The sequence below is a fragment of the Nerophis ophidion genome, linkage group LG25, assembly GCF_033978795.1.
Source record: "Nerophis ophidion isolate RoL-2023_Sa linkage group LG25, RoL_Noph_v1.0, whole genome shotgun sequence".
NCBI lineage: Eukaryota > Metazoa > Chordata > Actinopteri > Syngnathiformes > Syngnathidae > Nerophis > Nerophis ophidion.
In genome coordinates this window covers 10,546,839-10,560,254 of record NC_084635.1, presented here as the reverse complement: position 1 = coordinate 10,560,254, position 13,416 = coordinate 10,546,839, and the positions used below count along the sequence as shown (strand labels likewise).

General features: G+C 40.0%; 1 protein-coding gene and 1 long non-coding RNA gene across 3 annotated transcripts in view; one reads left to right on the top strand and one right to left on the bottom strand.

Moving 5' to 3' along the window:
• Window positions 1-9,725, bottom strand: part of bbox1 (butyrobetaine (gamma), 2-oxoglutarate dioxygenase (gamma-butyrobetaine hydroxylase) 1) — a 72,743-nt gene extending 63,018 nt beyond the window's left edge. The window contains exons 1-2 of the mRNA XM_061887249.1: window positions 9,607-9,725; window positions 1,997-2,437 (exon numbers count right to left, since the gene is read on the bottom strand). Of these exons, the coding sequence (XP_061743233.1) occupies window positions 1,997-2,398 (402 nt within the window). The 5' untranslated portion in view covers window positions 2,399-2,437; window positions 9,607-9,725. The remainder of the gene's footprint in view (window positions 1-1,996; window positions 2,438-9,606) is intronic.
• Window positions 9,726-10,120: 395 nt separating this feature from the next.
• LOC133542952 (uncharacterized) overlaps window positions 10,121-13,416 on the top strand; it is a 29,668-nt gene continuing 26,372 nt past the window's right edge. The window contains exons 1-2 of one of the 2 annotated variants that reach the window (XR_009804264.1): window positions 10,121-10,674; window positions 13,268-13,410. This is a non-coding gene — a long non-coding RNA (uncharacterized LOC133542952). The remainder of the gene's footprint in view (window positions 10,675-13,267; window positions 13,411-13,416) is intronic. The other variant, XR_009804265.1, reaches the window with a different exon arrangement.

The following is a 13,416-nucleotide window of genomic DNA, read 5'->3' as shown; positions in this document are numbered from 1 at the left end:
CTACATCCCAGAGACTAGTACCAGAGTAGTAAATGTCAATGCAGTAAATTGTGAACACATTAAGAAACATATTGTTTATATTCTATTGAAAAAAGCCACTTTTGGCAGCATTGTTACACTCCATTGTCCTTAATCTGTATGTGTAAATTTAGGCTGCATCTACGCATTTCAGAAAATCTAACTTTAACGCCAAATAAATGGTATTATCATATATATTCAGTACAATTTTTAACATTTCAACAAAGAGCTGAACAAATAGTCAAATTCACTTTTACCAATCGTGTATGTTCTTACAGACTCAACAGGAAGCCCTTCGTTGTAATGGCATTTTGTGACATGTTCCCCCTATGTGTTACTCAGAACTTTTGACCATGGTAAGTCCATTACCATGGTAGTTCTTTAGTCTTGGATAGCCAATTCAGATAGATACTCAAGTATTATTTTCTTGTCTATGAATCTCTCAGAGCGGTCTATAGAACTTCTTGAGTTATGCAAGTCAAATACCATCCATCCATCTTCTTCCGCTTATCCGAGGTCAGGTCGCGGGGGCAGCAGCCTAAGCAGGGAAGCCCAGACTTCCCTCTCCCCAGCCACTTCGTCCAGCTCTTCCCAGGGGATCCCGAGGCGTTCCCAGGCCAGGCGGGAGACATAGTCTTCCCAACGTGTCCTGGGTCTTCCCCGTGGCCTCCTATCGGTTGGACGTGCACTAAACACCTCCCGAGGGAGGCGTTCGGGTGGCATCCTTACCAGATGCCCGAACCACCTCATCTGGCTCCTCTCGATGTGGAGGAGCAGCGGCTTTACTTTGAGTTCCTCCTGGATGGCAGAGCTTCTCACCCTATCTCTAAGGGAGAGCCCCGCCACACGGCGGAGGAAACTCATTTCGGCCGCTTGTACCCGTGATCTTGTCCTTTCGGTCATGACCCAAAGCTCATGACCATAGGTGAGGATGGGAACGTAGATCGACCGGTAAATTGAGAGCTTTGCCTTCCGGCTCAGCTCCTTCTTGACCACAACGGATCGGTACAACGTCCGCATTACTGAAGACGCCGCACCGATCCGCCTGTCGATCTCACGATCCACTCTTCCCCCACTCGTGAACAAGACTCCTAGGTACTTGAACTCCTCCACTTGGGGCAGGGTCTCCTCCCCAACCCGGAGATGGCATTCCACCCTTTTCCGGGCGAGAACCATGGACTCGGACTTGCATTCCGGTCGCTTCACACTCGGCTGCGAACCAATCCAGTGAGAGGTGAAGATCCCGGCCAGATGAAGCCATCAGGACCACATCATCTGCAAAAAGCAGAACCCCGGAACCCCTCAACGCCTTGACTGCGCCTAGAAATTCTGTCCATAAAAGTTATGAACAGAATCGGTGACAAAGGACAGCCTTGGCGGAGTCCAACCCTCACTGGAAATGTGTTCGACTTACTGCCGGCAATGCAGACCAAGCTCTGACACTGATCATACAGGGAGTGGACCGCCAAAATTAGACAGTCCGATACCCCATACTCTCTGAGAACTCCCTACAGGACTTCCCGAGGGACACGGTCGAATGCCTTCTCTAAGTCCACAAAGCACATGTAGACTGGTTGGGCAAACTCCCATGCACCCTCAAGAACCCTGCCGAGAGTATAGAGCTGGTCCACAGTTCCACGATAAAAAAAAAAAAATTGCCGCAAAGCACTCTTCCCGAACGCCGAACACCACGGTGCCTGCCTGCCCCCTCGGCTACAAACAGCCATAACAAAAGCAGATCAAAAGATACCGGTGTGGCGGTATTGTCTCAAATATATATTTTCTTTCTAAAAAAAACTGTGATACCGGTATACCGCTCAGCCCTATGCCTGAATATACATATGATTAGTAGTAATACAACTCATTTTAATGCATTATTGCAGTTTCTATTTTCATGTTCTTTGAAGAGCAATAACTGACAGAAATGATTGGTTTTATGTATATTTATAGAAATATTATAGCAACTTGATTTGCATACCTTGTTGTCATTGGTAACCTCCACAACATCGATGCCTGTGTGAATGTCCAAGTCGGACATCAAGAGTTTGCGGGCCTGAGCTGATTGCAGCGTACACATGGAGCACTGGCAGTTGTCTCTCAGCCATGTGAAGGGGTACACGCTATGCCCTCCATCTTCCCACTCCACCTCCACCAGCCGCTCTTCGTCTCGCGCCCTGGCATGTCTCAAAGAGTGGTTGGCCACTGAGAGGGAGGCTGAACCCAAAGTCTGCTGTCCACGAAGCTGGACAAATGTCGCACAAGCAGGCGGCGGACGGAGAACCTTCTCTGGTCTACAGGAACTTACGACCTGGCAAGCTGTAGAAGAGGTGCATCTCTGCAGGGCAGGTCGGGCAAACCGGGCCAAGGCGTTTCTTAACATTTTTCCAGGAGTCTCTTCCGAATCAGGCAGGACCCCTTACTGTGAAGTTCAACAGAAATACAATGTTTAGACAACTGGACACAGATGCAGTTCACACAACATTTGTTTCAATGTTAAACACACATTTGATTAATTGTGGCTTATTGTTTGGACGACAGCAGCGCAGATGGTGCCAGAAAACATAAACACGTTGGAACCAGGACTCTCTTTGTGTTTGAACATGTGTTACTCCTGCGGACCAACAAGCAATTTCTATAAATAATAAATCTCAGGTTGATGTTTTAACTTCTGATTAACACTTCCCCCCCCATGCCAGTCAGGCAAATTTATGTGTGCAATTTGGATAAAGAGGTTACATTACTTTTGATGACCTGTGCAAACTAAAATATAGGACGGGTTGCGTGTGACGTCACATTCGTTTTTCTTCTTTGCGACTTGATTCACACGACGGCCAAGCAGCTTGAGCATAGCATTAAAACTAAGTCAGAGTGAGTGTAGAGTTTAAGCACAAAATGCCGTATTATTGGTCTGGTTTTGGCTGTTCCGGTCGTTCAAATAGAGAGATAGGAAAGCACTTTCATAAAATCCAGAAAGAAGTGGTTTGTAAAGGTAATAAAGTCACGGGGGAAAAACTAAAGTGTGTAGAAGGAAATGGCTCCTAAAAATATCACTTTTATCATCTTGTGGAATACAATCGGCGTGGGGCGGTGGGAGAGTAGCCGTGCGCAACCCGAGGGTCCCCGGTTCAATCCCCACCTAGTACCAACCTCGTCACGTCCGTTGTGTCTTGAGCAAGACACTTCACCCTTGCTCCTGATAGGTGCTGGTTAGCGCCTTGCATGGCAGCTCCCTCCATCAGTGTGTGAATGTGTGTGTGAATGGGTAAATGTGGAAATAGTGTCAAAGCGCTTTGAGTACCTTGAAGGTAGAAAAGCGCTATACAAGTACAACCCATTTATTATTCATCATTTATGCTTGTGTCTGCAGTGATCACTTTGCAAAATGTCTGTTTGAACATTTGATTTGTTTGAGAAACTTTCTGTGATGGAATAGAGTTTGTGATATGCTATTTTAGTTGTTTGATAGCAGAACTAAACGTGAAGAAAGGACAGTATATCACATTGGATTGTGTTTTTTTGTGGTTGCTATGCCTAAATATAACTATGAAGACCTGTTTGTGCAAATGAACTAACGTCATGGTAAGTCCGAGAAATATATATTGTGATTGTTGGTCTAATTCACCGTATTTTCTATCTAAAAGCTAAGTGGTTGTGCAGGAGAGCCAAGTGATTTTATTCTACATGGATGACCACATTATAGCGTCTTTGGTGATATTTTTTATCATCAATATAAAATCCTTAATAGTAATAATAAAGTAGATGAATAAATCTGTCGTAGGCTCAACAGCATATACTGACTCTTGATATCGCTAGCAAACACTGCTGAACAACAGGGACATCTATAACTAAATATTGAGACAAAATATGACCATCACACCATAAAAACATCTGCAGACATGAATTGTAGATACGACTAATATTTGTAGCAGAAAATCAACTGCAAACAAACATATCCTTTTTCTAAATAATGTCACAATCACAGCAGCACAGCCCTCGTTATGTCAATCAAATAAATACGTTACTTAACGATGCAAGAATAAATCCGACTAATGTTTTATAAACCCCGTTTCCATATGAGTTGGGAAATTGTATTAAATGTAAATATAAACGGAATACAATGATTTGCAAATCATTTTCAACCCATATTCAGTTGAATGCACTACAAAGACAAGATATTTGATGTTCAAACTCATAAAAAAAAATTTTTTTGCAAATAATAATTAACTTAGAATTTCATGGCTGCAACACGTGCCAAAGTAGTTGGGAAAGGGCATGTTCACCACTGTGTTACATCACATTTTCTTTTAACACCACTCAGTAACTTTTGGGAACTGAGGAAACTAATTGTTGAAGCTTTGAAAGTGGAATTCTTTCTCAATCTTGTTTAACGCGGAGCTTTAGTCGTTCAACAGTCCGGGGTCTCCGCTGTCCTTTTTTACGCTTCGTAAGGCGCCACAGATTTTCGATTGGAGACAGTTCTGGACTGCAGGCGGGCCAGGAAAGTACCCACACTCTTTTACTACGAAACCACGCTGTTGTAACACATGACTCAGCATTGTCTTGCTGAAATAAGCAGGGACGTCCATGATAACATTGCTTGGATGACAACATATGTTGCTCCAAAACCTGTATGGACCATTCAGCATTAATGGTGCCTTCACAGATGTGTAAGTTACCCATGCCTTGGGCACTAATACACCCCCATACCATCACAGATGCTGGCTTTTGAACTTTGCACCCATAACAATCCGGATGGTTATTTTCCTCTTTGTTCCGGAGGACACGACGTCCACAGTTTCCAAATATAATTTGAAATGTGGACTTGTCAGACCACAGAACACCTTTCCACTTTGCATCAGTCCATCTTAGATGAGCTCGGGCCCAGAGAAGCCGGCGGCGTTCCTTGGTGTTGTTGATAAATGGGTTTTGCTTTGCATAGCAGAGTTTTAACTTGCACTTATAGATGTAGCAACCAACTGTAGTTATTGACAGTGGTTTTATGAAGTGTTCCTGAGCCAATGTGGTGATATCCTTTACACGCTGATGTCGGTTTTTGATGCAGTACCGCCTGAGGGATCAAAGGTCCGTAATATCATCGCTTACGTGCAGTGATTTCTCCAGATTCTCTGAACCTTTTGATGATTTTACGGACCGTAGATGGTAAAATCCCTAAATTCCTTGCAATAGCTCGTTGAGAAATGTTGTTCTAAAACTCTGACAATTTGCTTACAAATTGGTGACCCTCGCCCCATCCTTGTTTGTGAATTACTTAGCATTTCATGAAAGCTGCTTTTATACCCAATCATGGCACCCACCTGTTCCCAATCAGCCTGCACACCTGTGGGATGTTCCAAATAACTGTTTGATGAGCATTTCTCAACTTTATCAGTATGTATTGCCACCTTTCCCAACTTCTTTGTCACGTGTTGCTGGCATCAAATTCTAAAGTTAATGATTATTTGCAAAAAAAAAACGTTTATCAGTTTGAACATCAAATATGTTGTCTTTGATGCATATTCAACTGAATATGGGTTGAAAATTATTTGCAAATCATTGTATTCCGTTTATATTTACATCTAACACAATTTCCCAACTCATATGGAAACAGGGTTTGTATAACCATTTAACATTTATGAGGACTTGGACAATGACCAATGCATGATCCTGTAACGACTTGGTATCGCATTGATACCCAAATTTGTGGTATCATCCAAAACTAATGTAAAGTATCAAACAACAGAAGAATAAGTGATTATTACATTTTAACAGAAGTGTAGATAGAACATTTAAAAAGACAAAGTAAGCAGATATTAACAGTAAATGAACAAGTAGATTAATAATTCATTTTCTATCACTTGTCCTTAATTTTGACAAAATAATAGAATGAAAAATGACACAATAAGTTACTGCATATGTCAGCAGCTAAACTAGGAGCCTTTGTTTGCTTAATTACTTAGAAAAGACAACTTGTCTCGTATGTTCACTATTTCATTTAATGACAAACTTGTAATAAAAAACATATGTCTAATGTACCGTAAGATTTTTTGTTAAAATAAAGCCAATCATGCAATATCTTTGTGGGCCCCTTTATTTAGAAAGGTATTGAAAAGTACCAAAAAGTATCGAAATAATGTGGGTACCGGTACCAAAATACTGGTATCGGGACAACACTAGTGACAAGTTTATAATTGTGTCGTTATGAGTCATGTTTTTTTCAAATTCGAAACGGTAACACTAACCGTCGGCATACTTGCCAACCCTCCCGGATTTTCTGGGAGACTCCCGAAATTCAGCGCCTCTCCCAAAAACCTCCCGGGACAAATTTTCTCCCGAAAATCTCCCGAAATTCAGGCGAAGCTGGAGGCCACGCCCCCTCCAGCTCCATGCGGACAAGAGTGACGTTATAACAGTAGAATGATCGAGGGCGAGTTCTTGGTTTCTTATGTGGGTTTATTGTTAGGCAGTTTCATTACCGTCCTCCCAGCGTGGTAACAACACACAACAACAGCAGTCACGTTTTCGTCTACCGTAAAGCAGTTTGTCTGCCGTAAACAGCAATGTTGTGACACTTTTAAACAGGACAATACTGCCATCTATTGTACATGCACCACAACGCCTCCAGGCAACACTTGCAGGCAACTTCAACCCTTTACTAATACCCTCCTCCATTCACATCCCATCTCCCCGGGATGTAAATAACCTAATGTAAATAATCAAATTTATTTCTAATGTATATACTTGTTCTTATGGTATCTGAACTCACTATGTTCTCTGCTCGCTGTACATATCCTACTAAGTAAGACCTACACGGTTTCAAAGTCCATTTCTCTGTTGATGCAATTGTTAATGACTGAAGTACTGATATCAACCACATTCCCGGATTGTAAATAATTCAATGTATATACTATGACAGTGGTCACCAACGCGGTGCTCGCAGGCATCAGGTAGCCCGTAAGGACCAGATGAGTAGCCCGCTGGCCTGTTCTAAAAATAGCTCAAATAGCAGCACTTACCAGTGAGCTGCCTCTATTTTTTAACTTTTTTAAGCTAGCAAGCTGGTCTGCTGTGCTCGACATTTTTAATTCTAAGAGAAACAAAACTCAAATAGAATTTGAAAATATAAGAAAATATTTTAAAGACTTGGTCTTCACTTGTTTAAATATTTTTTTTTCTTTAATTTGCTTCTTATAACTTTCAGAAAGACAATTTTAGAGAAAAAATACAACCTTAAAAATGATTTTAGAATTTTTAAACACACACATATATATATATATATATATATACATATATATATATATATATATATATATATAAATACCTTTTTACCTTTTAAATTCCTTCTTCTTCCCTGAAATCAATGTTCAAGTAATTTTTTTTTTGTGACAATAATAAATATATTTTAATTTAATTCTTCATTTTAGCTTCTGTTTTTTTGACAAAGAATACTTGTGAAATATTTCTTCAAACTTATTATGATTAAAATTCTAAAACATTATTCTGGCAAATCTAGAAACTCTGTAGAATCCAATTTAAATCTTATTTCAAAGAATTTGGAATTTCTTTTAACATGTTTGTTCTGGAAAATCTAGAAGAAATAATGATTTATCATTGTTACAAATATAGCTTGGTCCAATTTGGTATATATTCTAACAAAGTGCAGATTGGATTTTTACCTATTTAAAACATGTCATCAAAAATATATATTTTTTGTGAGAAATCATTAAGATGATCAGTGTTTCCACAAAGATAAATATCATGAATTATTAATAATAACATAGAGTTAAAGGTAAATTGAGCAAATTGGCTATTTCTGGCAATTTATTTAAGTGTGTATCAAACTGGTAGCCCTTTGCATTAATCAGTACCCAAGAAGAAGCTCTTGGTTTCAAAAAGGTTGGTGACCCCTGCAGTATTATGATTAACTTGTGTGATGACTATTATGCTGATAGTATATATTTGTACCATGAATTGATTAACGTGGACCCCGACTTAAACAAGTTGAAAAACTTATTGGGGTGTTACCATTTTGTGGTCAATTGTACGGAATATGTACTGTACTGTACAATCTACTAATAAAAGTTTCAATCAATCAATCAATCAATCATGCATATGTGAGACTCCGGCTTATTAGTGATTCCTAGAGCCCAAAAAAAGTCTGCGGGCTATAGAGCGTTTTCCGTTCGGGCTCCAGTACTCTGGAATGCCCTCCCGGTTCGAGATGCTACCTCAGTAGAAGCATTTAAGTCTCACCTTAAAACTCATCTGTATACTCTAGCCTTTAAATAGACCTCCTTTTTAGACCAGTTGATCTGCCACTTCTTTTCTTTCTCCTATGTCCCCCCCCTCCCTTGTGGAGGGGGTCCGGTCCGATGACCATGGATGAAGTACTGGCTGTCCAGAGTCGAGACCCAGGATGGACCGCTCGCCTGTATCGGTTGGGGACATCTCTACGCTGCTGATCCGCCTCCGCTTGAGATGGTTTCCTGTGGACGGGACTCTCGCTGCTGTCTTGGATCCGCTTGAACTGAACTCTCGCGGCTGTGTTGGAGCCACTATGGATTGAACTTTCACAGTATCATGTTAGACCCGCTCGACATCCATTGCTTTCGGTCCCCTAGAGGGGGGGGGGGGGGGGTTGCCCACATCTGAGGTCCTCTCCAAGGTTTCTCATAGTCAGCATTGTCACTGGCGTCCCACTGGATGTGAATTCTCCCTGCCCACTGGGTGTGAGTTTTCCTTGCCCTTTTGTGGGTTCTTCCGAGGATGTTGTAGTCGTAGTGGTTTGTACAGTCCTTTGAGACATTTGTGATTTGGGGCTATATAAATAAACATTGACTGATTGATTGATTGAACATGTACAGCTTTTCAACAGCTGTAATTATAGTCCTCCCCTCTTAACCACGCCCCCCACCTCCCGAAATTGGAGGTCTCAGGGTTGGTAAGTATGACCGTCGGGATTTCCAACGCGGTTATTATCGTAACATCCCTCATTTGCATCATTCCCAGGGCTTGCTATGATGTGCTGTGATGTAATAACCCACATCGCAGTCCCATTGCTTACCCTTTTAACTCAACAACTGCACATGATTTTAACTTAACAGTTTAAACTCACACCACTACTAACTCAAGCTAAGTAAGATAATAAATATAAGCAACCTTTTTGTTCAATATTCCATTTCAACACTTTTATAGAGAACATGAATGGATCGATACTTAACTACCAGTATCAGCTCCAGTATCATTTGAGCAGCCGTGACATCACTTCAAGCGGGTGCATTTGATTTACAAGCACACCGTAAACAAGGACGTAGACGACCGTGTTGGGACAATATATTCGTCTACTAATATAAACCGACTGTTTTACTATCGATAACTACGACATATTTTCTATCAAACATTTATCGAACAAATCCCGAACGACGCCGTTCACGTGCTACTGGAGCTAGCTAAACAATATCAACACTTCCTCGGTTTCTTATCGGCACTTTCGCTACTACGCTTTTTTTGTGTATGAATGGATAAACACACACAAAAATATTTTGGAGCTATAGGGGGGAAAAAAGCAGAGAACACGACTCATTTTGCTACCTGTGTTTAGATTTGCTGGCGTCCCCTCGGCGTCCGTAAACACAAGTGTCGACTGTCAGTGTGAGAGAAGTAGGTGAAAGGTCGCAGCAGCAGGAGGCAGAGCAATATGACATAACCACAACGCCTCAGAGCATAAACTCTATTTATTGATGCTAAAATGTTTTTAAATACATTTTGATCTTCACAAATGTGTGTCAGGTTTATGTAAAATAAAGACACAGTTAAAAAAAAAACATGTTTTACAGCTTTTCTTAGCCTTATCCCAAAAAAATAATAAAACATCTACTTATTACTAAACAATTGTGTATAGGGCTATTTACATTCTATCAGTATTTGTATGACATGTTTCAAAGGCTGTGTATTTTTAAAGGCTTACTGAAATGAGATGTTTTTATTTAAACGGGGATAACAGGTCCATTCTATGTGTCATACTTGATCATTTCGCGATATTGCCATATTTTTGCTGAGAACATCGACGATAAAGTTCACAACTTTTGGTCGCTAATAAAAAAAAGCCTTGCCTGTACCGGAAGTAGCAGACGATGTGCGCGTGACGTCACGGGTTGTGGAGCTCCTCACATTGTTTACAATCATGGCCACCAGCAGCTAGAGCGATTCGGACCAAGAAAGCGACGATTTCCCCATTAATTTGAGCGAGGATGAAAGATTCGTGGATGAGGAAAGTGAGAGGGAAGGACTAGAAAAAATAAAAATAAAAGACGAAGGCAGTGAGAGTGATTCAGATGTTATTAGACACATTTACTAGAATAATTCTGGAAAATCCCTTATCTGCTTATTGTGTTACCAGTGTTTTAGTGAGATTATATGGTCGTACCTGAAAGTCGGAGGGGTGTGGAACCGCCAGTGTCTCTGAGGGAAGCCATGTTTCTCGACGAGGCGACGCAAAGGCAGTCGTTGGGGCTGGGCTGAGATATTTTTTTTCCCCCCTCCTCCACGGTGGAAGCATCCCACGTTCGGGGGTGGCTGGTCGGAGGAGGCAAGAGAGTCCGCAGCTGCCTCTTTGACAGGTGCACGAGGAACAACGCAAGGTCTTCGGTCATGTCTATGGTAAGAGCCGACTTATTACCACAATTTTCTTAGCGAAGCCTGTCGGTTGACATGTAGTAGGGAACCATGTTCGCTTGACCGCTCTGTTCCATAGTAAAGCTTCACCTTCGGGAATGTAAACAAGGAAACACCGGCTGTGTTTGTGTTGCTAAAGGCAGCCGCAATACACCAATTCCCTCTTACATCTTTCTTCTTTGACGTCTCCATTATTAATTGAACAAATTGCAAATGATTCAGCAACACAGATGTCCAGAATACTGTGTAATTATGCGATTAAAACAGACTACTTATAGCTTGGATCGGGCTGAAAGAACATGTCCGCTACAACCGGTGACGTCACGCGCACGCGTTATCATAAGCGTCATCATTCCGCGACGTTTTCAATAGGATACTTCGCGGGAAATTTAAAATTGCAATTTAGTAAACTAAAAAGGTCGTATTGGCATGTGTTGCAATGTTAATATTTCATCATTGATATATAAACTATCAGACTGCGTGGTCGGTAGTAGTGGGTTTCAGTGGGCCTTTAAATGCTACTACAGGGGTGTCCAAAGAGCGGCCCGGGGGCCATTTTGCAGCCCGTAGACTGAGTTTCCGACAACAGTGTAAATGTAAGAAAAAAATCGGAATGTAATGGGGAAAAAGATTACATTTTTTAAGTAATAATTAAAAGTAATATGCTCAGTTCCATATACCAGTGGTTCTCAAATGGGGGTATGCGTGTACGTGAGATTTAAAAAAAAATGTTTTTCTAAAAATAGCAACAATTCAAAAATCCTTTATTAATATATTTATTGAAGTATACGTCAACAAAATAAGTTAGTTCATAAAGTGTGAAAAGAAATACAACAATGCAATATTCAGTGTTGACAGCTAGATTTTTTTGTGGACATGTTCCATAAATATTGATGTTAAAGATTTCTTTTTTTGTGAAGAAATGTTCAGAATTAAGTTGATGAATCCAGATGGATCTCTATTACAATCCCCAAAGAGGGCACTTTAAGTTGATGATTACTTCTATGTGTAGAAATCTTTATTTATAATTGAATCACTTGTATATTTTTCAACAAGTTTTTAGTTATTTTTATATCTTTTTTTCCAAATAGTTCAAGAAAGACCACTACAAATGAGCAATATTTTGCACTGTTATACAATTTAATGAATCAGAAACTGATGACATAGTGCTGTATTTTACTTCTTTATCTCTTTTTTTCAAACAAAAATGCTTTTCTCTCATTGGGGGGTACTTGAATTAAAACAATTTTTCACAGGGGTTACATCACTGAAAAAAGGTTGAGAACCACTGACATATAACAGAAAGTTGTGTCTTCAAATATATATAATATTTAATTTCAGTCATTTTTTTAAATAAAAAATAAATAAAATGCCCCCCGCATACTTGACTTTTCAGTATTTGTATATATTATCAAATCTCAAAAATATATTTACAAATACCATCCATCCATCTGAGGTTGGGTCGCGGGGGCAGCAGCCTAAGCAGGGAAGCCCTAGACTTCCCTCTCCCCGGTCACTTTGTCCAGCCCTTCCCGGGGGATCCCGAGGCGTTCCCAGGCCAGCCGGGAGACATAGTCTTCCCCGTGGCCTCCTACCGGTCGGACTTGCCCGAAACACCTCCCTAGGGAGGCGTTCGGGTGGCATCCTGACCAGATGCCCGAACCACCTCATCTGGCTCCTCTCGATGTGGAGGAGCAGTGGCTTTACTTTGTATTTAGCCATTACTATTTACAAATACGTGTTTTTTCATGCAAAATTTTTATTTATTTGTATATCACATTTGTATTTGTATATTTATCGATATATGCGTATGTATTAATATATATATATATATATATATATATATATATATAATATATAAGTTGATGTTACACAATTTTACTTCCGTAAAAAACAACAGTAAAAATTTAACAAAAAATAGCAAAAAAATTTGAATGGAATGAGAAAAAGCTGAAATGTTGTGATTAATCATTATTAAAAATCTACTCTCTCGCCAATAATACAAAACTCACACACATTTTTGTCTTTTAATACATATAATATTTGTTTTTAGCAATTTTTTCACATCAAAATGGCTCCTGCATACTTGACTTTTTTAGTATACATCCCTTGGTGGATCTGATCTAAAAAATTAAAAGCTCTCGAAATTAAAATGAAAGGAAAACAATATATAAAAGTTTGGTTAGTTGATTAAATAATATTAATTTAGGAATTCATTAATTTGAAAAAAATACAGCAACAATAATAAACAATGATAAATGTGTAACTGAACATTAATATTTTAATACCGGCAGAATTTTAACAAAATAGGCTGTGCAGTTACACCATCTTATTATTATTATTATTATTTCATTCGTACAGGGGAAAAAACAACAGTGAAAAAAAGAGTAAAAAAATCGGACTGTATTGACAAAAAGCTAAAATGTCCTAACTAATAAATAGTAGAAATATACTTAGTCACCTATAATACAAAGCTGACACAAAGTGTCGTCTTTAAAAATATTTAATATCTGTTTTTACCGTTTGTAATAAATGAACAAATATCAACGTGGCCCAACATATTTTGACGTTTCCCTAGGTGGAAAAGGCTGCGATGAGGTGGTGACTTGTCCAGGGTGTACCCCGCCTTCCGCCCGATCGTAGCTGAGATAGGCGCCAGCGGCCCCCGCTACCCCTAAAGGGAATAAGCGGTAGAAAATGGATGGATGGATGGTGGAAAAGGTTTGG